The 26,209-nt window shown below is 35.4% G+C and overlaps 1 protein-coding gene across 1 annotated transcript in view; it reads left to right on the forward strand.

Moving 5' to 3' along the window:
- The window catches only part of Rttn (rotatin), a 149,999-nt gene that overhangs the window by 56,081 nt on the left and 67,709 nt on the right, over window positions 1-26,209 (forward strand). The window contains exons 22-30 of the mRNA XM_021150514.1: window positions 4,570-4,666; window positions 5,463-5,531; window positions 8,165-8,353; window positions 8,888-9,127; window positions 12,060-12,204; window positions 14,437-14,591; window positions 17,619-17,838; window positions 24,605-24,733; window positions 25,390-25,500. Coding sequence (XP_021006173.1) covers window positions 4,570-4,666; window positions 5,463-5,531; window positions 8,165-8,353; window positions 8,888-9,127; window positions 12,060-12,204; window positions 14,437-14,591; window positions 17,619-17,838; window positions 24,605-24,733; window positions 25,390-25,500 — 1,355 coding nt within the window. The remainder of the gene's footprint in view (window positions 1-4,569; window positions 4,667-5,462; window positions 5,532-8,164; window positions 8,354-8,887; window positions 9,128-12,059; window positions 12,205-14,436; window positions 14,592-17,618; window positions 17,839-24,604; window positions 24,734-25,389; window positions 25,501-26,209) is intronic.

Genomic DNA, 26,209 nt, shown 5'->3' on the forward strand with positions numbered 1-26,209 from the left:
ATGTGTGGAAATACCCCTTCTACTGTTGTTGCCTAAGTAGGCAGCAGCTGAGAAATGCTGAGTGAGCTTGGATTGGTTTCTGCACCTACTTGTTAATATGTAGTTTACTACTTATATGGCAAGCATTGTCTATGAAGAGCAAGGCCAACTGCTTTTTCTTCCTTTTCCTTAGTATCTCTGTCCTATCTTTGTTTTCACTTGCACCTTTGTTTGGCATTTGCCTGTGAGATCAGACTGGGATTGAGATTGGAGACTCAACTCTATCACACTGAGTGACTTACTCTGAGCATCTGTTTATGTACATAATTTTAAGAACCATTTTAAGTATGTGCTTTTAAAAAAATAAATCCAGGTTTGATTGGATTTTAATGATATTTAGATAGAAAAATAATGATTTATCCTCTTTCTTATCATTTGCTTTTAATACAGATTTTGGTATTTTTGTATGAGGCAGGGTTTTCTAAAGGAACAGAACATAGAATGAGTGTATTATGCAAAGGAATCTGACCGCAGGCAAGCAGAGGGCACAAGTCCCTTAGATTCTGTCTGTGCTGCCGCCCCAGATCCAGCAGAGGCTGCTTTGGTTCTGCCCAGTCAAGTCAGGTTCCCACCCAAGGCTGGCCAGCAGCACAGTGATCTACAAGCACTGTGTTTCCTATATCTTCACCTCCTCATTGCTTTTAATTATTCTAAAGAGGCATTTTGGTCAAATATTTTTATTTTGTGACCGGTTAGGCATTGGTGAGATAAATGAGATTTATATTAGAATATATAATATCAAATAATTTTATTTTAGCATTTTCCCCTCAGTGGTAATCTGCTTACAAAATGAGTAGGACACAGTTTAAAAACATTTGTGAAAGTCCAAACCAGGTTAAAAACAAAAACAAAACTCTTCATGTTAAGTTCATAAAATTAATAGTGGATGATGAGATTTTGTAGTAGATCTTTATGTAGGGATCACCTGAAAGAATAGCAAGTATAGACTGCTGATTTCATCTTTTCTCTTGTAAAACATTTATCCATTTTTCATTTATTGCTTTTTTTTTAAAATTTTTTTTTTTCAGACAGGGTATCTGTGTAGCCGTTCTTGGCTAGAACTTACTATAAGGTAGTCTTGAACTTGAATTGATCAGCCTGTCTCTGTCTTCTGAATGCTAGCATTATAGGTGTGTTCCACGGTATCTAGCTTCCAATTTTTTATTCATGCTAATAATTATCTTATTAACCTCTTTTAATTTCATTTAGTCTCCCATTTGCCCATTTTTAAAAATTATTCAAATACTGCACTTATGAGTATCTAGCAGATACTAAAGCACTTTTGCATGTGAGGGATGGTGTTTAGAATTAAGCAGAAGTTTTGTGTGCACTAGACAAGTGCTGCACCAGTGAGCCACACCCCTAGCTTTCAAAAGTACTTTCCATGGCAACACAAGCTATATCCTTTTGGTATTTTTAGCAACAATTGTTCTTTGTCATGTATATATAGGGAAATTTTCATTTTTTAACCAGCTACTCTGCCATGAAATTTTATTCCTCTGTAAGCATTTATGAAGCACATATTATGTTCTAGGTACAGTGGTAGGCCTTTTTATTAGAGTTATAAGCATGGCAAATGGACTGTCAGAGAGTCAAAGACGTTGATAAATAATTAAAAATACAGCATCATAACACCTGAAATGGGATTCCAGAGGTACCAGAGGAAACGCTGAATGTATTAGTGTTAGGGAAGTATTAGATGATGCTCTAGGAAACATGGTATCTAAGCTGCATGGGAGTTCAGACAGACATGACTGACTGATAATGGAAGATAATGTTCCACATGTTAGCTCGTTAGGAACAGTGGAATTTGAAGGAGCTTAAATGAGGGGAAATGAAAGGATGTTGTAAGGAGGGCAGCTCATGTAAGATCTGGTAAGCTGAAGAGCAGAGAGAAGCTATATGAAATCGTTTAATGGGAACTTGTATTTTAGAGATTATTCTGTCCTAGCATGGGAAATTGATTGACAGGCTTTAATGATTAAATAATCTTGCAAAAATCTGTTTTGAATTAAAAACTTGCTATGACAGAATCTTATACTGTATTACAGGAATAGAAGCTAAGTTAAATAGTGTGGGGACAGAATAGGATCAGGGATGGAGTGGGGTGGGGGAGGGGGAATGGAGGCAGAGAGCATGAAGATTCCTGGGATTTATACTCAGGGTTAGGGTTAGGGTTAGGGTTAGGGTTAGGCCGAGATCAGCATCAGGGTGCAGATCTAACTTCATTGTCAGTACAATAAACTTATATACAGTTTTTTCAGCTTAGTGTGATTCACTTGCCCACTCTATAGGGGAGGGGTCAGTCACCTGGGGAGATTCCCATTCCTTGAAGAGGGGAAGCAGCCATCTCCCTGACCTCCGCTGCTTTGTTCTGATTCACCAGTGTGCTGGGAGCCATCTTAGGTCAGGTACCATTTATATCAGATCAGGGTTCTGACCTGGAGGAGTGACAGGAGCCTGTATTGCTTTGTTCTCCATCCCACTTCTTCCTCTATCAGGTTCACTCCCACATCCCCTACAAGGAAGTATTCATTTTGCCATTAGAGAGGGAGAAGAACTCCAAACTTTTTATCTGTTTCTTTCTTTAAACGATGACAAATTACATAACCCCATTGCAAAATTCCAGACAGTATAGTATAGAGCTATACAAGATAAAACTCTATAGGTTTCATCATCTCTGTTTTTTTTTTTAAACTATTCCTAAAGAAGAATACTTTATTGTCGTTTTACAGCTTCTATTTGCCATATTACTGGATATTGTTTCAAATTTTTTAAAGATATTTTTTATTAAATATTCTCTTTATTTACATTTCAAATGTTATCCCCTTTCCTATTTTCCTCTCCAAAAATCCCCTATCCCCTCCCCCCTCACCCTGCTCCCCAACCCACCCACTCCTGCTTCCTGGCCCTGGCATTCCCCTATACTGGGTCATAGAACCTTCACAAGACCAAGGGTCTCACCTCCCATTGATGATTGACTAGGCCATCCTCTGATACATATATGCAGCTAGAGCCATGAGTCTCACCATGAGTTTTCTTTGATTAGTGGTTTAGCCCTAGGGAGCTCTGAGGGTACTGGTTAGTTCATATTGTTGTTCCTCCTATGGGGATTTTATATTATCAGAAATCATCTATCTTATGCGGGCACTGTCATTAGAACTGCTTCCTTTACTCTGGAATGTGGTTAAGTTCGTTGGGCCAGTTTCTTCTCAGATCTGCTATGGCTGGGGGTGTCTCATTTAAAAATCTTCTTCTAGATAAAAATAATAGTTCAGATAGGTTGTAGAATAATGAGGATCGGAAAATGAGGCTGTTGAGGAGAAGATAACCAAACTAAAATATGAGTGAAGTTTTGCTACCTGTGTAAAAGATAAAAGAGGGGGTTAGGGAACTGGCTTGGAGTGGGGTGAGAGCTAAAGGTTTAAGCAGATATCGCACAGGGGTGTGGGGTAAAGAGTGGATGGGGGAGAAATGAAAACTAAGTATATATAAAGAATCCTTGTGCCACATCACTGGTTTTTAAACTACTTAAAAATATAACAAGAAATGAAATTGTATTATATTTAAAGACTCCAATAAGCTTAAATATTTTAATGGAGATAAAATTTAAGGTAAGGATCCAAATACATTTTAACTCCATACCATAGCCAGTTGTATTTCAGAAAATTTTTACTATTTATATACTCTAAACCATTCTGTCTCTACTGAGGGGAAATGTCATTTTAGCAGTAGTTCATTTTTATATGATTCTTATTTCCTTACTTTTAAGATTGTATTTTTAATCATGCTAATTACAACTTATCTTTTTGTACAATTTGGAAAAATATAGTTTTATAATACAGATTTCTTATTTGTGCTTCTATAAATGTGTATGTTCTGTATTTGTATTAGGCCTGTGTGATGGTACATCTACTATTCCAATTTGTTTAGGATTTCTTAGTTTCAAACAATGAAAAGTGTGCAGAAGTAGATGAGTTAAAGGACTAGCCTTATGAACTAGTATGTGGTGGAGCTACTGTGATTACCCGCTAACTTAGATGATGTTTTTACCCACATCTTCTCCTCATGAGAAAAGACAGAATAACAGAGCAGAAGCACAACCTTTTAGCATTAAGTCTAAGTTCTAGGACCATGTTTGCTGTTAAGATCCAAAATTATAAAGGCTCTCTAGTGAGAAAACTTCTGCTAGAATTACGTAACTTGACAAAGCATCCCTTGACCTGGATCTCCTTACTGAGATGACCTGCAGCTGGACAGTGTTTAGTGGACAAGTCTGGATCTGTGGCTCTGGGCTGTACTGTCAGCATTTTCTGGGAGTGTTTTAGAGATGCACATTACCTATATAGACTGCAGAACTGTTTTATATTCCTTCCTGGTAATTCTCACACATTTGGTAGCTTGAATGACCGTGTTTTAGATATATATACATATCAGTTTTTCTGGGTTATTGCTATATTTCTTTTTTATTCAAGTTAAGACATTTTAAAGCTGAATATTTTATGAAATTGCATTCCCTTTTCCCCTCAGTTTCCTTGATATTTCATGAAGATTGTACTGTGGTGGCTGAAGTCGGGGCATTGTTTTGTCTTCTATTGTTCGATGAAGTATCAAGAATGGATACATGGTGAGATATAAGGATTTTTATTAGTGTGTTTTTACCCTGAATTATTTAAGGTGTGGTGCACTCCTACAGCAGCGCACTGAGTTCTTTCCATGCCATACACATGTGTTATGCTCTTCTGTTTAACTAAGGGATACTTAAAAACCCATGGGTTCAAGCCAGGCAGTGGTGGCGCATGCCTTTAATTCCAGCACTTGGGAGGCAGAGGCAGGCAGATTTCTGAGTTCGAGGTCAGCCTGATCTACAGAGTGAGTTCCAGGACAGCCAGGACGATGTAGAGAAACCCTGTCTTGAAAAAGCAAAACCAAAACCAAAAAACAAAACAACAACAAAAAACCCATGGGTTCAAAAAGTCACCCTGAGTTACTTTTTTGAGCATAACTAAATACAAAATTAAAAAAAAATTATTTTAGTGATTTTTGTCTTGGATTTGTTTTTAGTGCATATTTTCATCTTTGTGTGCTTTAAAAATTATTATTTAAAAGAGTAGAAAACGTTTAGAATGATAGTATCTGATTACTGTGACCTTAAGAAGCATCAGTAGGAGAGGTCATAGAGTTCACTTAATTTTTGTTTTGTTTTGTTTTGTTTTGTTTGAGTTCACTTTGTTAATGAGTGCTTATTATATGAAACTACAAACAAAAATACAATTTACTTTCAATTCAGGTGGCAGCAAGCACTTGACTATATAGAATGTTTTACTTAAGTTATAATCTCAAATGCACTGTTTAAGAATGGAGTGAGCTGTACTTCACAGAACTTTAGCCTACTCAGTTTTCATTTTGCCTTCTTTTTATAGGTCTGATACTCTTTTTGATGAGCCTTCTTTGTCATCAGTCTTCAGTTTGCCAGTTTCAGTCTTTAGAAGGTAAAGAATTTGTCTAATTTATATGACTAATAAACTGTTGTTCCATGAAGGGGAAGTCGCTGTCTATAATTGTTTCAAGTCTCTTCATTGGCAGGACTTCCAGAATTTCCTCAGTGGGATTCTTTGAAGGGTCCATGAGTACAGCTCCCTCTAATCACCTTTCACGTCAATTTCCTACAAATTAATTTACAGGAAAGCTTAAATTTACAGGAAAGCTTTATGTCAGTGTCCTTTCAGCCTTGAGTCATTGCTCACATGTGTTCCTTTCTCTACATATAATCTATATTTTCAACCATTGGAAAATAAGTTTTATAAATAACTTTTCACTACTTAAAAAATAAAGGATATAATCAAGACCATGTGTTGAATTTGATTTTGTGTCCATATAGAACTTGAAAATGTATGTCATCTTTCTTTATATGATATACATGAAATTTTACACAACCATTGAATTTCTTCCTCAGTAAACACTAGGAAATCCTATGCAGATAAAGATAATGGCGGTTACTTCTGGGTCAGAAACTCCTTACATACTTCTTCATTACTTTTTACTACTCCAAAATGTGATACTGCTTTCATTTCTGTTAGCATAGCTTATTTTTGCTGGCTTTTGAAGATTATCTACAAAGTGCATTTTTTAAAATTTATGTACATTCTAAATTTTGCTCCTCTCCTTGTCCCTCTTCAAATAGTTTTTATAGAAAATTATTCTGATCAACATTGCTTTTTATTCATAGCAGTTAGTAGAAATTATTTGAATGATTTTTATAGAGCTTCTCTCCATTCCTCCTTTCTTCATTGTTATCATTGTTACATTTTCCATTATTATCTACTCTATAAGATCCTTGATGCCAATCATGATTATTTAACTTGAGGTAGTGATGCTGGTTTTCAGTGTGAGGGGTGCTTTTTCTCCTGTGAAAGGTTGCATTTAGGTCTGTTACTGTCCTATAGAGTAATGGTTTTTTCCTAAGAGTTTTGCATCCTTTGATGATACTTTCTGTAAAATGATTTCCTTAGGCTTGTTGTTTCTTTTTATGTTTACTAATAACATCCCTCTCCTTTTTTATCCTTTTGTTTGTTCATTTGTTTGACAGAGTCCTGACTGGCCTTACACTCATGATCCTCTTGACTCAGTTCCTAAGTGCTGAGACAAAGAGGAATGTGCCAACCCACCCCACCCAGCTTGGGTGGTTCACTTGTTAAAATAAAGAATATCATCCATTATCTTTATTCTTTAATGCTCTTGTGTCTTTTTTGACATGGCCTCATGAATCAGTGATTGGTTGCTTTCTGGCACAGTATAGTCAAAGCTCCTCTAGGCCAGCAGTAGCTATTGGTTTAAAAAGAAAACAGTTTTTTGTCTTAAAAAAACAAACTTATTTGTGTTTGTGTGTGTGTGTGTGTGTGCACGCGCGCACGAGGGAGCGAGAGCGTGTGCATGTGAGAATGCATGCCAGCAAAAGGCATCAGATTTCCTAGGTATGTAGCTATAGGCTATTGTGATCTGCCTGATGTAGGTGTTGGAAACCTAGCTTAGAATCTACCAATTCTGCAAGATTGGCAAGTGCTCTTAACCAATGAGATTGCTCGCCACCCCCAACTTGGTAGTTATCAGTGGAAAATTGCTATTAGAATGTTTAAATTGCTATTAAAATATTAAAAGCTGTTAAAGGTAGCTTTACATATTAAATTATAATATGATTTGGATATGAAATTATAGCATTATCTCTCCATTGGTGTATAGAAAGTAAAAAAGAAAATGTGTTCTTATAAACTAAATGCTATAATTACTTGTATATCATTAGTTATTAATGAAGAGTAAGGGATATAGGGGGAGGAGCCATGTGAGAGGGGATCTGGGAGGAGAGGGTAGTTCTTCCATTGGGATGTAAGGTGAGTAAACAAATAAATTAATGGAAAAACATTGGTCATTAATATGTAAATTAGAGATTTGTGGTTTTAGTTTATTTGTTTATTTGTTTTTTTCCTTAATGAGCTCTGGCTTCCTTAATCCTGGTTAAGAATTTGATCACTGAACTAGTCCCAGCCTGTTGGAATATGTTACATTATTAAAATTATACTTAATATGTAGCATATGAGCTGGGACTGTCTTGCTAATCACCACTGTTAAATTATCTTGGGTTCATTTAAGAGACATCACTATTGAGTTTCTCCTTGTATCTAGAAATACTTGTGGAGTCTTGAGTTTATTGATCACACTGTTAAAGGAAAACAGTGCATGGAGTGCAGTCACTTAGTAACTTTGATTATAGGTAATTCTGTAGCTCCCTTGAGTGGTTTCAAACATTTGTCAAAAAAAGTCAACATTCTTATTTTAGCTAACAACCTTTAATGCTAAATATACTATAATCATGTTCCTGGTTTCAGAGAACATTGGCTATCTCCTGCTACAACCCTCATGTAGTGAATGTAGCAATTCATAGGAAAGAGTAGTACAGTATTTTGGAATGTGGAGGAGAGTGACAGAATAATTAAAATATTACATAAAATGTGATAAATTTAACATTGTTAAGTAGAGAAGTCACAAAAATAGCTCACACTTCTGGTTCATTATTTGTGTTCTATTTACTAATTTAAAATTTGTGGCTATTTAAATTCATTTTCTTTAGGTATCATCTACCAGTTCATGTGACTGGCCACCATGCTGTGAGTCCTTACTCAATAGTTTTGCCATTACCTACTGAATGTTTGACCCTGAAGCCGGTGTCAGATATGCTGAGAATAGCTTGGAACCTGGCATGGTATCATGGGAGTGATAATCTATTGAAACAAATGACCTCTGAAGCTAAAATTCAGGAGTAAGTAGTTACATTAAGATAAAATCACAGGTGAATTACATGGAATTGATTGGACTTCAGAAGTTCTTTAGATTAAAAGCTTTTTTAACTTGATATTATCAACTGATTCTAATTTAAGATTGCATCTTCACTTTTGTTTTAGATCTGTGCTTACTAAGAATTATATAAAGCAATTTAAGCTAGAAAAAAGTTGTATTCTATGCTGTCTTAGAAACTGTATAGTGTTTATTCAGTTAATAGTTGTAAATCACTTGGAAAGAGTAAAGCTCAATGTGTCCCCAAGAATATTCTTACTTCTAGATGTGCTAATTGGCTCCCATGAGTAATAATATTTTAGTGTGTCATTGATAAGAAGGGAAAGTTGGTACTACAGTTGGAATGCTAATGTAAAACTATGCTGTTGATAGATTTATATGTTAGTATTCTTTAACTGTAAGTTAACCCTTATCGAAAAGCATATGAAGCCAAACAGAATTTCTAAGAGGCTTATTGATAGAAATAAGTATGGGTTTATCATTTTGTTTTTATGCCTAGATTTTTAGATACACTGCAGCTGTCCACAGAAGATATCCTTGCACTGAAGATCACATACACGGATAGTGGGTTGAAGGACTGCCTTCAGTCCATCGTTCAGGCTGGAGGCCACAGGGATGTGAGGGCTGCTATTACCAGGATGAGTTTTTATCTTTTGAATGACAAACTGTCTTTGAAGGATGATATTGGTCCATGTGGGGTTACTTTAAAATCCTTGGCCTGGCACACTGTGCTGAACAGGTGAGTATAAACTTAAGGTCGCCAGTTTGAGTGACCTGATTTGAATTTGTTTAGGATCATCTTCAAACCTTTGTAGAGAAGAGTGTATATTTGTACAGTTGCTATCATGAGAGAAATGCTTTATACAGAAAGTAAAACTAAACTTCAGGATAGTCTGCTATCTGTGAAAAATAATAACAAAAGAAAAACTTGACCTCAGTTCTAGCATGTCTGAAGAAACTTTTTTATAATAAGGATACAACATGGCTGAAGCATACTGAATGTTTATTCCTGCCCATATTTTAAATGAATGGAGCCATAGTAGATTGACACATAGATTTGGTACACCTGCTACTGGCTGTTTTCGTTTGCCTGTTTTCTTCTCAAATAAATGATTTCAGTTTTCTTTCTGTTCAAATTTCATGAAGTTAATGGCCATGTGGCTGTCTTTTGATAGTTATTGGAAAGATTCTATCTTGTAAATTTCAGATGTTGAACTGGTAGCAGATGGCTCCATTTGAAACAAGACTGAGAAGCTTTCCTTGCAAGCAATTTTTCATTTTATTTTCCCTGAGTAGTGTAAATGTATAACTTTCTGAATAAGCACAGCATATAATTTTCAAAATGTTAGGTCATATGAGTTTGTAAATTTGAAATTCTTTAGTTCATTGTTAAGAGTTGTAGTAAAACTAAGCCTCTCCAGTGCTATGCTGAACCAGCTTGTGAGATGGTGCTGTCATGATTTATGCATTTTTCCAATTAATTCCATAAAATTATTATGTGGTATAATTTTATATATTGTTAATTTATGAATTAAATTACATGAAAAATAATAGCAGCAAACATGAAAATTGTCACTTTTAAATTGCTTTACATTTTACTATTGTCTCTGCTCTTGTGGTTATTTATATTGGATCTTTTATGGAAACACTGTTGTATCATGTGCGAATGATATAATTTTCCACAGCTCCCTAGTAAATTGTAGCTAGAAATAGGCCACAGTGAGGATATTATACTATGTAAATCAGCAAACACAGCACATTAGTACTCTGTTTTATCAGACTACTCCTTTATACATGCCAACTAAAGCATGTGCAAATTTTGCAGTTTATATTATCTTGATATATTCTATTTCAAAAAAATTAAAGAGCAAAAGCCATTAATATGCTGGGCAGTGGTGGCATGCCTTTAATCCCAGCACTTGGGAGGCAGAGGTAGGCGGATATCTGAGTTCGAGGCCAGCCTGGTCTACAGAGTGAATTCCAGGACATCCAGGGCTACACAGAGAAACCCTGTCTCGAAAAACCAAAAAACCAAAACCAAATACAAAACAAACCAAAAAACAAAACCATTAATATATCTTGATGTAATTGTGTGTATTAGGTTTTCTATTGCACATTAAAACTATATTTGCATGCTATAGCCCATTGAAGCACAGGCTCTCTAATAAGTTTGTATCAATGGAAGCCTCCAGGGCAATTCAAACTGAATAGTAGTAGAAACTATGTGAGTCACATTTTTTAAGATGACATTTTCCACATACAAGGACAGAATTGTGTATGTGTGTTCCATAGGTATGCACCTGCTACATCAATGCATTAAACCAACTATAGATTGAAAGTAATAAAAACAAAATTGGCTGGTCAGATGGTTCAGTGGGTAAGAGACTTGCTTCTCATGAAAATAACCATCCTTATTTCCAAGCACCCACATTGAGTGGCTCAAAATTGCCTATAATTTCAGTTTCTGGAGATTCCATTCCCTCATCAATCCTCCTTGGGCGCCTGCACTCATAGTGCAAATATATACATATATATTATTAATTCCCTGCAAAGAAGCACCCGTGATGAAAAGATGTTTTTTATGTCATTGTTTCCTAAACAATACAGTATAACAACTATATGGTGATATTTACATTGAGTTGGGTGTCAAAGTAATGTGGCAATTTAATGATTGTGAGAGGATATGCATAAGTTATATATAAATACAATGCTGCGCTGTAGAAAGGACTTGAATAACTGCAACTGCAAATTTTGGTTTAGGAGCCAGAAAACTGTTGAACCATATCTTTGTCTGAATTTTCTCATTTTAAAAATGAAGGTATTGAGGTTTTAGAAATGTTTTTAAAACTGCCAAAAGGCCAGTGGGTAGTGAATGATGTGTGACCCAGTTCCTGTTACTGCTACTCCAGCAACAATTTGATAAAGCTCCTGTGGGTATTTTATATAAAACATTTCCAATGTTGAATCTCATTTCTCTTCCCAATTGCCTTTAAAAAATGATTTTCCAGGATCCCCTGCCCCTACAGAAATTTCCTTGTCTAATAACTTTTAGCTTTTTTTCACCAGTTTGTTTAAAAATCTTAGTTGCTTTGGCTCCTATAATTCTGAACTTAAGTGATTCTTCCTGAGCCTCTTTCAGCCTGTTACAAAATCGAGTAACTTCTTTGCAAAGATTGGGTGTCCTTCCCTTCTCCCTTCCCACTTCCCCCTCCCCTCCCTTATTTTTGCACCCTGATTTTCTTAATTTGTCAGACTTGGATTTAAAGTCACAATTCATATTAGTGAAGCCTGATACTGCCACCTTGAAAATACACAGGTAGAGGGAATGTTTTTGGCTCTGGCATCCCCTTTAGCATTTTTTCTGAAGTTACTTGTTTTATTTTGGGTAAACCTAAAGCTTTGTACATGGTAGGCAAGTATAGATTTTTTGCATTTTTCTCTTGGTGACTTAGTTGTCACTTCATTCTCTTTCACCATCACATATATTCTCCACTATGCTGGGGTTATGGGAGACAAATGCCCTGTGCCCTTCATCTGTGCATCTCACAGCATCTAGACTCTTATCTTAGAAAATAGTGTGCTTGTGTTGACTGTACATAGTAGTGAACAGTGATGATGTTTGCATTTTGAAGAGCTAGGAACCATGATTACTGTCTTTTTCAAAAATAAAGGTTTTTACAAGTACTTCCTGCTTGCACTGAAGACGAGAAACTGCTAATAGATATCATACATTTTTTGAATAAGTTAATAAAGGAACAAAGAAAAAACCCGTCAATAGAACTTTTAAACTGGATTCTGGAATTACTTCTTAGGCATGTAAGTATATTAAAAGAATTCAAATTTTTGGTTTGGGAAGGAATTTACTTTGAAAAATCACATTTTTCTTTCTTTTGAGGAGGCTAGTCAGAACTACTTTTTTGTTGTTGTTGACTTTCCTGTAACATGCCCTGGTGCCATAGTTTCCTGGAAGCATTGCACAGCCTGCAATCACAGACGTGATGACTGTGGTGAACAAAGAAAGTGAGCCATCACTGTACAAATATTTGGCTTTTTTGAGGCCAGCAGTGACAGAATGAAGGCTCCAGTAGTTTCAAATGAAGATTGAATACCAATATGAAAAGACAGAAGTTTGAGTTGTGAGAGATTGAATATTTGTGATCAGGACACATTAGCACAGCCATCCTACCCACTCCCTCTTGTGCTTGTCTTGTGCTTTAGTTACAATTCACTAGATCTGAATGTCAACATGTGCACTGAAGATGCAAAGGGAGAAAAGTCTCAGCAGTAGGATTGAGAGTCTTTGGGCAAATCTTACTTTTAGATAAATACCTAGTAGCCGTACAGCATTGAGTGGTTTCTGTTTAATTTTTTACTTGTCTATCAGTTCTGTATTTTACTTGTATACATTAATTTTTACTTGTTTCCTGATTGTGAAGTACAGACATTTGAGAATCTTAGTGTGTATAGTTTGTTCATCCTATCACTACGTATGGTAGTCAGTTGGCATATAACTGTCTTACCCTTTGGGCTATTGATGCTATTGAAACTATATTGATTTTTTTTTAAAAAAATAACATAAGTGTATGTCCTGATTCTTTTATTCATGGGAGAAAAATGAATTTGTAGCTGTATTTTAGATAATTTTAATCGTCCCAGGTGTATTTTTTTGCTCAATATAAATAAAAAGCTTGACAAAAGTACTGCTTAGCTATAAAGCCTAGTAATATAAATTAAAACCATGACAGCCCTCTTCAGTTCTTTCCCAAAGTTTCCACTAATAATTGTTTTTAGACTTCCATGTCTGATTAACATATTCTCAGCATACTCTATAATATGAATGATTTGATGATTGTCTTCAGTTTTTTCACTAGGTACAATGTAGGCTTTTTTTTTAAGTTGAATTCTTTTACATGAAGGATTTTATAAGAGCAGTAGCTACATTTCGATTTGATTACTTTCTCTGCTATTACATGCACTAGTGATGTGACACAGTGCTAATAATGGAGTGCTAATTAGGTTTGAAGGATCATGCCTCTTGCTCTGCACATGTGGGATTTACCCTGTTTCGATTTTGATATCCTCTCTGTAAGACAGATGTGAAAACAGAGATCTTGTAGTTACTCAGAAAGTTAAATTGAATCTTGTCATTTTCCTCTTTAGCATAGTCTCTGACACCAAGATGATTAATGTATGTCTTGCAGTGCTTGCTAACACCTTATACTGCTTTCTACTCTTAGTATTGTTAGAAATAATCCTTTCAAATACCTTCAGGTACAGTTTTTTAGTTGGTAAACAGGACATATTTTACAAAGTAGAAGAATGATTCACTTCTTAATCTATCATATTGCCAAATATTACAGCAGTAATAACCCTCAACTTTGACTTATATACTTTTAGACTTTTATATCCTACTTAGTCATATACATCAGTACTTTTAGGGGAGGCAGGGTAAGGGCAATATAGCAATATATCAAAAGGTTTAAAACTATAACAATGTATTGTCTTAGTAATTTCATGGCTTACAGTTTTTATATGAGTCATAATCAGACATGTACGCATTCTTTATTTCAGCTCAGGGAAACCATAAATCATTGAGTAGCCATACATACATCCATAGTATTGGATGTAAGTCCTTATGCACAAGGAACAGTCAGATACCAAAACATGGAGTAAAGAAAAATGGTAATCAGAGTAAGGAAGTGTTGAGTAGTGGGTCTCTCCCTTAGTGTCAGTTTAGTGTGAAATGCACGATTAAATTCTGTTTATATTTTAGTTACAGAGACAATGGCAAGAGTATGGAGCTGAATGTGCTTCCCTTCGAGATTTCTTGTTGTAGCTCCGTTTCCTTCAGTTCTTTGTAATGGATACACTTTGTTCTTGTCAACATAATATAAAGACTGTGTTGAATTTAGAATGTCTTTATGAATACACTTAAAGCCCAGGGCTAGCAGTTTTACTAGTTAGATAATAACACAACAACAAAAAACTTTTATAGGAAGCAACTCATATGAGAGAATAAGTATACTTTAAAAATGCTTATGTTTTTAGAATCCAAGTCCACTATTAGACCTGCTGGTTCTGACAGATTCACACGCAGGAGAAGAAACAGATGACGTCCGGACTGCTGTCAGACAGCAACTCCAGAAAGAACTGATCAGTCTTCTCAATTCCTTGTTACTGGTTTTCATGACAGTCTCTGACAGGTACCATTTTTCTTGTTTCCTATTTGTGTATGTTTATATAAAGCATACTTTTCTTCAATTTTTAAAGGTTGGCTTCCTAGTTCTTTAAATTAAGAGGTTAAAAACTATTCATCAGGTAGATTCAATCTGTTTGTGTTTCTAGTAGAGCCTGGTTGTCATTTTTTTAATATATTCTTTAATACACTATAAACATGGATGTATATGTGTTGGAGAACAAATAAAACATTTTCCTCTGTTCTCATACTATGGTCAACACAGAGAACTTATTTCACACTATGGTCAACACAGAGAACTTTTGATGTGGCTTTTCTCCTTATCAAGAAACAAATAGTTCTGTAACAGTTGAGTTTGTCTAATTCAATTTAATATGACACAATACCCAGAAATTCTATCTGTTTCACAGCTTGAAGACAGTCTTAAGAATATCCTTATTTTCACCTTTTGATGCTCATTGGCAGGTTCAAGTTATGCTGCCTGTGTTCTGCCACACAGTTATTACCTAGAATATCAGCCATCTTCTCTAGGGATTACTTAGTTCACATAAATAGCTCATAGAATTTTTCGATGTATTTAGATTTGCTGGTTTATTAAAATGTTATGACAAATCTTATGGATGGAGGGTATTCAAGGAAGGCTGGAGGAGTGAGATATGTAGTTTTTATGCCTTCTCTGGGTGTTTCACCCTTCATGTTCAGCTATTTACAAAGCTCTCGAAACCTAATCCTTTGGGGTTTTGTGGAGAATTGATATTTCTGATTGCTAATGATTAAGTAGGAAACCCAGCAATGCAAGCATAAAAATGATACAAAAAGAGTCACTGAGCATTGAAGACCTATATATAAATCCACACACACCTCTAGCTACCTGATTACACATTGAAGAAAAAACAGCATCTTTAGCAAATGTTACTGATCAAACTGATATCTACATGTAGAAGATTGAAAGTAGAGCTTCATTTCTTCCTCTATGCAAAACTCAACTAAAAATAGATCAAGGACCCCATCATAGACTTATAACCAAGTCTGATAAAGTATGGAATATACTAAGTGGCAAAAGAAAGGAACTTTTTCAACAAGACTTTTATAGTGTAGGCATTTAGACTCGCAATGAGTAAAAGGGATATCATGAAACTGAAAAGGTTTTGTACAACAAAGAACATCAAGGTTGGGGTAAAGGGCACACTACAGAATGGGAAAAAATTCTTTACCTGCTATGCCTCTGACAAAAAGGTTAATGTCTAGGATATAATGAAATCATAAAAGTAAACATCAAGGAGATAGAGAATCCAATTTAAACATGAAACATGGAACTAAAAAGAGAATTCTCAACAGAAGAAACACTTTAAAAAATTTTCCACTAGCAATCTGGGAAAGTCAAAGTTTTTAATTCTTCAAGAATTCATACACTGTATGTTGGTCATACTTATACCCCTCCTCCAATTCTCAATTCCTCCTGGGAGTGTACTTGGCATACCACATTATCACAACATTCTGAGAGGGATGAGATGTGTACTGGCTAGTTTTGTGTAAACTTGACACAGGCTGGAGTTATCACAGAGAAAGGAGCTTCAGTTGGGAAATGCCTCTACGAGATCCAGCTGTAAGGCATTTTCTCAATTAGTGATCAAGTGGGGAGGTCCCCTTGTGGGTGGTGCCATCTCTGGGCTGGTAGTCTTGGGTTCTATAAGAGAGCAGGCTAAGCAAGCCAGTAGAAGCAAGCCAGTAAAGAACATCCCTCCATGGCCTCTGCATCAGCTCCTGCTTCCTGACCTGCTTGAGTTCCAGTTCTGACTTCCTTTGGTGATCAACAGCAATGTGGAAGTGTAAGCCGAATAAACCCTTTCCTCCCCAACTGCTTCTTGGTCATGATGTTTGTGCAGGAATAGATACTCTGACTAAGACACTCCCCCTGCTCCACAACCCACCCACTCCCACTTCTGGGCCCTGGCATTCCCCTATACTGGGACATAGAACTTTCACAGGACCAAGGGCCTCTTCTTCTATTGATGACCAACTAGGCCATTCTCTGCTACATATGCAGCTACAGACAGGCGTCCCTCCATGTGTTTTCTTTGATTAGTGGTTAAGTCCTAGGAGCTCTGTGGGTACTGGTTACTTCATATTGTTGTTCCTCCTATGGGGCTGCAACCCCTTCAGCTCCTTGGGTACTTTCTAGCTCCTTCATTGGGGACCCTGTGCTTTGTCCAATGGATGACTTTAAGCATCCACTTCTGTATTTGCCAGGCACTGGCATAGCCTCTCAGGAGACAGCTATATCAGGCTCCTGCCAGCAAAATCTTGTTAGCTTCTGCAGTAGTGTCTGGGTTTAGTGGTTGTTTATGGGATGGATCCCCAGGTGGGGCAATCTCTGGATGGTCATTCCTTCAGTCTGCTCCACACTTTGTCTCTGTAACTCCTTCCATGGGTATTTTGTTCTACCTTTTAAGAAGTATGGAAGTATCCACATTTTGGTTTATAATCCTATAACCAGCAGTAATAAAAAATTTCTGGCTTTATTCAGTATTTTGATATGTAGGATATTTATGAATTACATATCTGAATTCATGTCTAGGTATTTAATTTTAGAAATTTTTTCTTTAGTAAAATAAATGTTTCTTTTATGACTGTTTTGCTTATATGTTTAGATTTTTGGGGGGTAAAGGTGAATTTTAATTACACGAAAACTTTCATAATAGTGACTTAAGTATAGTATTAAAATAGTCAAGTTAAAGTTACTTGAAACATGTACTTTTTAATTTCGGCTTTCTGCTTCATTACAGGGTGGTAATGCTACTATGTACTTTCATGTATTTTCAATGTAACAATGGACTTGTTGCTTATTTTTTCTTGACTTACCTTTGTTGATAATTTTTCTATGCTTCCCTTGAAAAATCTTATGTTGAGAAGAAATATTTTCTATCATCTTTTCTACTCATACTTTCTACTTGCACCATTAAAAACATCCTCAGCTGCTAAGAGAGTACCTGCACACTTACTGTTGTGGTTTTCCTCTTTTTTCCACAAATAGGAAATGCTTGGAACTGTTTTACGTTTTCCAAACACAGCTGTCTCTGAAGCTACTCCAGTGCCTCAGAGTCACAGATGCTCCCCATTTCTATGGCTTACCTTCATTGGAGAGGACCTTAGCAGGGATGGCTCACCTCACTGCCTTCCCTGGGTGGAGTGCACACTCTCCTCTTTCAAAGCCACTTGAGATTTGTGGGAAGTACTTGTCCGGTCTCCTGGAGGTAAGTGAGAATGACAGTTCTAACACTTAGCTACTGTTTATTGGTCATTTTTATTTCAATGCCAAAAACAAATAACAAATACTGTTATATTTAAGGTAGATTCTAATATAGTATACATATAACTTATAATGTTACAGTGTTTTAATTTTTTAAACAAACATGTGCAGTCATATTTTGAAGAAAAACTAAGACTTATCCTAAGTCTCTTTATGGAAGTGACTTTTTTCATTTATTTCATTTAGCCTGCTAACATTTTATTTTTACTTTTCTGTGTGTTGGGAAAGGAAGGGATGGGGTTGTTTGTGCTGTGACACAGGTGTGACTACCAGAGGACAACTCAGAGCAAGCAGTCTTTTCTCTCCTTATTGCATGTGAGTCCTAAGATTAAACTATGTTCATCAGGCATGGTAGCAAGCACCTTTATGTGCTGAATCATCTCACCAGCCCTGTTCAAATTTAAATTATGGAATATAACACATATTCAGAAATTACACAAAATTAAACAATAGCCCCGTGTGTTATTACATAAAACACCCACTTGATTGCCCTCAAATCTTGAAATAGAACCTAGCTGACAACTCTGGCATGTTGTCAATCATGTTTCTCTTGATAACATTCCTGAAGGATTTTGATGGCTGTCTAAGTCAGGGTTTCTATTTCTGCACAAACATCATGACCAAGAAGCAAGTTGGGGAGGAGGGTTTATTCAGCTTATACTTCCACATTGCTGTTCATCACCAAGGAAGTCAGGACTGGAACTCAAGCAGGTCAGGAAGCAGGAGCTGATGCAGAGGCCATGGAGGGATGTTCTTTACTGGCTTGCTTCCCTTGCTTTCTTACAGAACCCAAGACTACCAGCCCAGGGATGGCACCACCCACAATGGGATGGGCCCTCCCTCCCTTGATAACTAATTGAGAAAATGCCTTATAGTTGGATCTCACTGAGGCATTTCCTCAAGGGAGGCTCCTTTCTCTGTGATAACTCCAGCTTGTGTCAACTTGACACACAAAATCAGCCAGTAAAATGGCTTGACATACTTTTCTTTTTTTTTTTTTTTTTTTGGTTTTTTCGAGACAGGGTTTCTCTGTGTAGCCCTGGCTGTCCTGGCACTCACTTTGTAGACCAGGCTGGCCTCGAACTCAGAAATCCGCCTGCCTCTGCCTCCCGAGTGCTGGGATCAAAGGCGTGCGCCACCACGCCCGGCTTGACATACTTTTCTTTTTCATTTTTGGTAGTTTTATAATTCTATCTTCTGTCTGCATACAAAATTTTTTCTGACTTTAAAAAATGTACAAATGGAATTATTTGTTTGTTTCAACAATATCCATAGGAAATTTATTCTTTTGTTGCTTTTAGGTGGAGGTTAATTTTTTATAGTAATCTACATACTACAACAATGAATTGCATTTTTTAAAAATATTGTTAGGTAGAGACCTAATTTTGATACTGTTGCTATGAAATTATTGCCTTTTGGTGAAAATGTAGATGTTTTATATATATATATATATATATATATATATATATAATTTTTTTTCTCATTCTTGTTGATTTGTGGAAATAATGTTTATTCATTGACTCTGTACTCATTAACCTGTTTCCAGTTTCTAAGCAAATGTCTTTAATTCTTCACTTATTAATAGATTTTGTTCATGAAGTCATTCATGCTGGAATCTTCTATTTGGGAATATTATAATGCATTGAGTTTTTAGTAGATCTATAATTAGACTATTTTGTGTTTTAGTAAGTTATATTTTTCAAGAATTAAAAATTTAGTTCAAATCATTATCTAAAAATTCTTCATCTCTAAAATGTCTACTGCATCTATAGTTGCTACTATCTTACTATTAATTATCCTTTCTCTATTTTATTTTTTTTACATCATCTCACCAGTGCTGATATTTGTTACTGTTACAAAGGAGTCAACCTTCATCTTTGATTCTCTGTCCTGCTTTTCCCTATTAACTTTTACTTATATAGAAAAATGCATTTATAAAAAGTGTACAGCTTTACCAATGTTTTTAGGTACAAACTTCACTAATATCTACTTTTCTTCTCTTATTTATTTATTTACATTCACTGCCCCACTCCCAAACCTCCCCTCCCAGTCTTTTCCTTCCAGAGTCTCTCCCTCACTCCCTCCCCTTCTCCTCTGAGAGGGTGGAAGCCTCCCCATAGGTATCCCCCAACCATGATACAAGTCTCTGCAGGGTTAGGCCTGCCTTCTTTCACTGTGCCAGTCAAGGCTGCCCTATTGGGGAATGTATTCCACAGTCAGGCCATACCTTTAGGGACAGGTCCTTGCCCCCTCCCCCCAGCTCCAATTGTTGGGGGATCATATGAAGTCTGAGCTGCACATCTGCTACATAAGTGCTGGGGTCCTCAGTCTAGCCCATGCTTGCTCCTTTTTGTTTGGCGGTTCTGTCTCTGGGAGCCCCCAAGGATCAAGGTTAATTGATCAAGGTTACTCTGTTGGTCTTCTGGTAGAGTCCGTATCCTCTTCAGGGCCTTCAATCCATCCTCCAACTCTTCCTTAAGAGTCCCTGACCTCCATCCAATGTTTGGCTGCAGGGATTTGCATCTCTTTTTGTCAGCTGCTGGATGGGGCCTCTCAGAAGACAATTATGCTAGGCTCCTATCAGCAAGCATAATAGAGTATCATTAATAGTATCAGGGATTGGTGCTTGCCCATGAAACGGCTCTCAAATTGGGCCAGTCATTGATTGACCATTCCTTTAGTCTCTGCTCCATCTTTGTCCCTACATTTCTTTTAGACAGGATGTTCTTAAGTAAGCCCCTTTGTCTCTTAGTAGATTAGAAGCATGACCTTAATTGTCTTCTACATTTATCATTCAGCTCAAAGTATTTCCAACATGATGTATTTAGTTGAACTGAAATATGGTTGTACAAAGTTTTCAGAGAACAACTTTACTATAGGGTACTAGCAGTCTTGCATTATGCCTAGCTGATGGAAGTCAAAGCAGAATTGTCTGATATAGCTCTGCAATTTGAAAACATCTTCATGGAACTGTCAGATTAATTCTCATGTATGTTCACTATTGGAAGTTTGTTATGAACTTCTAAGCCTATTTTTCTTTTCTTATTTTTATAGCTATATATATTTTATTTTGAAAGCATAAAATGCTTTCAATCTTTTTTATTCTTTAGGATATTATACAAGTTATTTTCATCCTGGTTTCTCTCTCCCTAGTTCTTCCCACCTCTCCACCTGTCTACTTTGTGTCCCTTTTCTTCTGATTTATTTTATTTTATTTTGCATTTTGCATTTTCTGTTATTATTGACTGCTCATTCAATAAAGCTTTCCAGCAAGGACTATTTGGCAGTTTCTGTCTTTTATGGATGCCAATCTCTTCACAGAGTCTATATCTTAGTTGTTTCTTTTAATGAGCCTTTTCTTTCTCACAGCTATGTGCTAAGTATTGTTTGCTAGTCTGTAGGTGACATGTACCTATAGAAGCTTAAAGATGTCACTGTTATTCAATACATAATCTTTCAGATACATTGTATTTTCTTTGTTGTACATGTCTCATCATTAGTTTATGATAATGATCCATTTGGACCATTTCCACTCCTGGTGCTTATCTGCATGCTTAACAAATGATTTTGATCTGCATTTACTCCTAAAACTTTGTTCTGTTTTTTAAAATGTCTTAAAAGTGCAAAATTTTTTAGAAGCATTATGAAATTCAGTATAAATTTTGCTGTAGCCTCTTCAAAAAAGTATACTTTTTCTTAATTATATATACCAAGAAAGATATACTGTAAGTTTACTCATTAATTACTCCATGCTACCAGGTGTTTGTAATCAGAAATATGTGATTTTTTTGTATATTAGCCAAAGAGTTGGTTATAATTGTTGTTTAAAAGTTAACTTCACTAATGGATTTAAAATATAATTCAACCTACAGGCACCTAGTATACAGTATTAACTATAGTGTGATTTACAAAAAAAGTAATTTTTATGATACATATCTGCTCAAATTTATTTATTTATTTTTATTATTTTAAAAAATTAATTGTTTTACTTATTTATATCTTAAATGTTTCCCCCCTTTTGGTATGTGTGTATGCATGTTAATATGTGTAGGAGTCCAGAGAAGGTGACAGATTCTCTAGAGTTGAGTTACAGGAATTGCCTGATGTGGGTGCTGGGAATTTAATTTGGGTATTCTGGAAGAGTATCACTCTTTCCTGACCACTGAGACATCTCTTCAGCACCACCATGCATCTCTTAAAAAAATTATATTCAGATCTACAATACATGAGGAACTACAATTTAAAGTGAAGCTAAATATTTTTCTGTTTATATTTTGAAATTGTCAGATACACTTTTATTTGTAAGATTACATAAGATTTTGATCACAGCTGTCCTTCAAACTCTAGAAATTAAAATTAGGTATTCATGATAATGAATAAAGTATAAGTTAATTCTAAATTCAGAAGGCAGTAACTTCATTCTAAGTTTAGTTATCTTGAAATAATAAATGTTGGCAGAATGTATTGACCAAGGAATAGACAAAAATATTACCTATTTTCTAATATTCCATAGTTATGAAAATTTTGATTAATAAGTACCGATTTGGAATAAATAGTTGTTTGTTTAATGCTTCATTGAAAGTAATGGAAAATGTATGTCTTTATATTCAATTACAGGTGGTTAATGTCAAAAAGTCACTTTTTGTTAGAAATTATAGCTGAGTTACATTTAATCTAGGATTTTCTGTTCAGTTAATTAAGGAATAGGTCTCTTTAGTGTATACTGTCCAAACTTAAAATATTAAGGAGAAAGTAAAGTTTAAATGAGTTGATATGTCAAGAGATATTGTTGTTCACACTGATTTGCTTAATGCTTGTAACTGAAGCTGATCCCTTCTTTGAAAGAACTGCTCTTCCAACATCAAGTCCTATTATTTCTATACAGCAGATCTGATATTTGCTTTTTGCAGTAGTATATTATTTTCAGCTATACACAACTAATTATGATATGTAAATAAACATTGATATTTATTGATATATTGATATATTGATATTGTAGATAAAAATTGATATTTAAAATCACCTACATGATCTATAATTCCAGAGATCTGTTAAATAATTCCAAAGTTATTACCAGGTATTATGATCTAAAAATAATATTATTGCAAAGATGGTAAGAAGAAAATGGTAAGGATTTGATCACTCAGGATTTTAATTTTTAGTGTAGTCACATAAAACTTAAGTTTTTAATTGTGAAAAATATCATATAAGCCTACATTTTGGAAAATTAGTTGAGCCTATGAAATAGTTGGTCACAGTTTTTAACTCCTGCCTAGTCTTGTTTTCTAAGAGATAATTTTTAAATTATCCATTTATAAAACATTTTATTTTTGGTCAAAGCCCCTTAGTTTTATATCAGCAAGTTATTTTTAAAAAGTATATATATATGTGCTTATATATAAACATATATTCAATTATATATCTAATTAAAATTATATTTATAACTTTATATATAATCACATCATAATTTATAGACACACATATACATGTTATATATCCAAACACAAACATATATATAATAATTGTTATATATAATTTCCTTTGCTTCATGAGTTGAAGAAACAAATAAAAGAAACCCTAAAAGAACCCCAAGGGAGATGATTTGAAGCAGCCCATGTGGAGGTTTACTATGAAAGACAGCAGTGAGGCCTTAGTCAATGCCAACACTTACAGTAGTGTTAGTTCCAAAACCAAGTAGTATTGTTTGTTTGGACACACAACAGAAATTTTATTCAGAGGTATTGGGCCTAAACATGGCATCTTTTTAAAAAGAAATATTATAACTAAAAATAATGTTTGTCTTGCTGAATTTTTATATTTTAAGTTAATAATCTATAAAGATTATTTTGTAATCACTTCACAGTTAGTTACCAAGCCCCTGCTTGGGAACAATGTACTATTCATACAGAAATGGTTCAAGGATATTGCCACATAATTGAAAGAGTTTTCTAAATCAGGCATCAGGACTCTTCTGATGTAGTTGCTTAGTTAAGGGTATCCCTTCACAAGAGAAATGCTTCTGTGTTGTTACTGTTGGAGAAGTGTCAAACCTCTCCAGTGTGTGAGAAAGAAATTACCTAAAGACCACCTTTGAAATAATAAGCATTTACTCAAATGAGTAGTAGCAATGCAAGCTCTCTCAGAAGTAAATACAGTGTCCGTTTACATTTAACACAGTTTAGCATAACCCTGGTAGGCAATGCATTTTATAGAGCTAGTAATTTTATGTATATTTTTCAACTTCACATTTTTAAAAATTAGATTAAAAATGCTACAGCAAGCTGGGCATGGTAGCGCATGCCCTTAATCCCAGCACTCGGGAGGCAGAGGCAAGCGGATTTCTGAGTTCGAGGCCAGCCTGGTCTACAGAGTGAGTTCCAGGACAGCCAGGGCTATACAGAGAAACCCTGTCTCAAAAAAAAAAAAAAAAAAAAGCTACAGTACTTAACAATATTATATTCATACTTTAAGTATTAAAAAAAGTTGTAAGAAGATTCTAAATATACATTGTTTGAACAAATTCCAAAGTTGAAAAAATTTAAAAACATTTTTTTAACTAGGATAAAATTTACCACTTTAGTCACTATTAAATGAATTAACAGGATTGTTTTAAATTTATACAGCTAATGTTTGATAAGATAAGCGAAAGATAGTTACTATTATATGCCCTTAAGAAATCCACTATAAAATTGCTTCTATTTGCTTTCTAGGTTATTACTTCCTTTTATGTGGAACGGGGAGGAAATGCTATGTCCTTCATGGGGAAAGGCGTTACGAAGAGCACAGGTCTTTGCTTACTTCACTTATCCCATGAGATGATAGTCCAGTCACCAGGCTCGGTAAGAAAAACTGACAGATAGATGACAAGTTCAGACGACAAGTTGCCATCATCTGAACGTTGATTGAAAAGAAAATGTGCTGTTTTAAACCTATGAGCTTGCTACATGAAAATGTTATTTTTGACTTGGTACAAGACGATAAGAATTATTTACTGGTTGTTGAGTGCTGGAGAGATGGCTCAGTGGTAGAGAGTGTTTGCTGTTCTTTCAGAAGGCCTGAGTGGTTCTTAGCACCCACACACATTGATTGACTTGCAATTGCCTATAACTCCATCGACAGGGGATACAAGGCTCTTGTCTAACATCTGTAGGCAACTGTATACACATGACACACACACACATCGCACACACACGTACACACACACACACAAACATAAACAAAAATAAAATCTTTATGACAACAGTTATTTTGAGTTACAACACTTCTCAGACATTATATGTGTCTGAATTTATTTTAAAAAATTATTTTGGTTGAAATCATTAAGTAGAAGCCTGTGTTGAAAAAAAATTTTAAGGGAAGCCAAGATTTTCTCTTGTATTGTTTTGACCAAAATTACTAAAAATTTTAGTTTTTGATCTTCAAAAACTTAATGAGTTTTTTTTTTTTAAGCTGTCTAAATTTACTTTAAGTACTGTGTTCTTGGTTTTCATTCTAGGAGTGGATGCCACTTTGGTTCTTGCCTTTGGGTAGTCACAGTGAAGAACATGCCCCTACTCAGCAAGGATTGGCCTGGCTAATTCCCTTATGGGTTGATAGAGACCCAGAGGTCAGTATGGAGGAATACCAAGTATATTATATCTAAATTGAAAAGCAACTGAAACAAAACAGATTTACTTATGTAATATTGAGGGTTATTGTAATTGATAAAGCTTGTTTTATTTAGCCGCTGTATTTCCTCAGGCAACCGTAGAGAAGCACTGTTGACAGAGTTATTGCCATAAGAATTTCTTGCTTTACAGTTTTGTTGACTGGAAGTATAAGGTCTGTGTACCAGCACAGTCAGGCTCTGGAGAGAAAGGGCCCTTATTTTTACTTACAGATACTTGTCTTTTTGCAGAATATCCATAGGGCTTTTAACTGTACATGTGTCGACAGTTACCAGTTTGGTTGTGGGAAGGATGTTATCGTTAAGAGTTCATTTCATTCTAATTATCTTGAAGAAGCCTTATTTTTTTTTATATTTTTTATTACGTATTTTCCTCAATTACATTTCCAATGCTATCCCAAAAGTCCCCTATACCCTTCCCCCCCACTCCCCTACCCACCCATTCCCACTTTTTGGCCCTGGCGTTCCCCTGTACTGGGGCATATGAAGTTTGCAAGTCCAATGGGCCTCTCTTTCCAGTGATGGCTGACTAGGCCATCTTTTGATACATATGCAGCTAGAGTCAAGAGCTCCAGGGTACTGGTTAGTTCATAATGTTGTTCCACCTATAGGGTTGCAGATCCCTTTAGCTCCTTGGGTATTTTCTCTA

This window comes from Mus caroli, chromosome 18, assembly GCF_900094665.2.
Source record: "Mus caroli chromosome 18, CAROLI_EIJ_v1.1, whole genome shotgun sequence".
NCBI classification, from domain to species: Eukaryota; Metazoa; Chordata; class Mammalia; order Rodentia; family Muridae; genus Mus; species Mus caroli.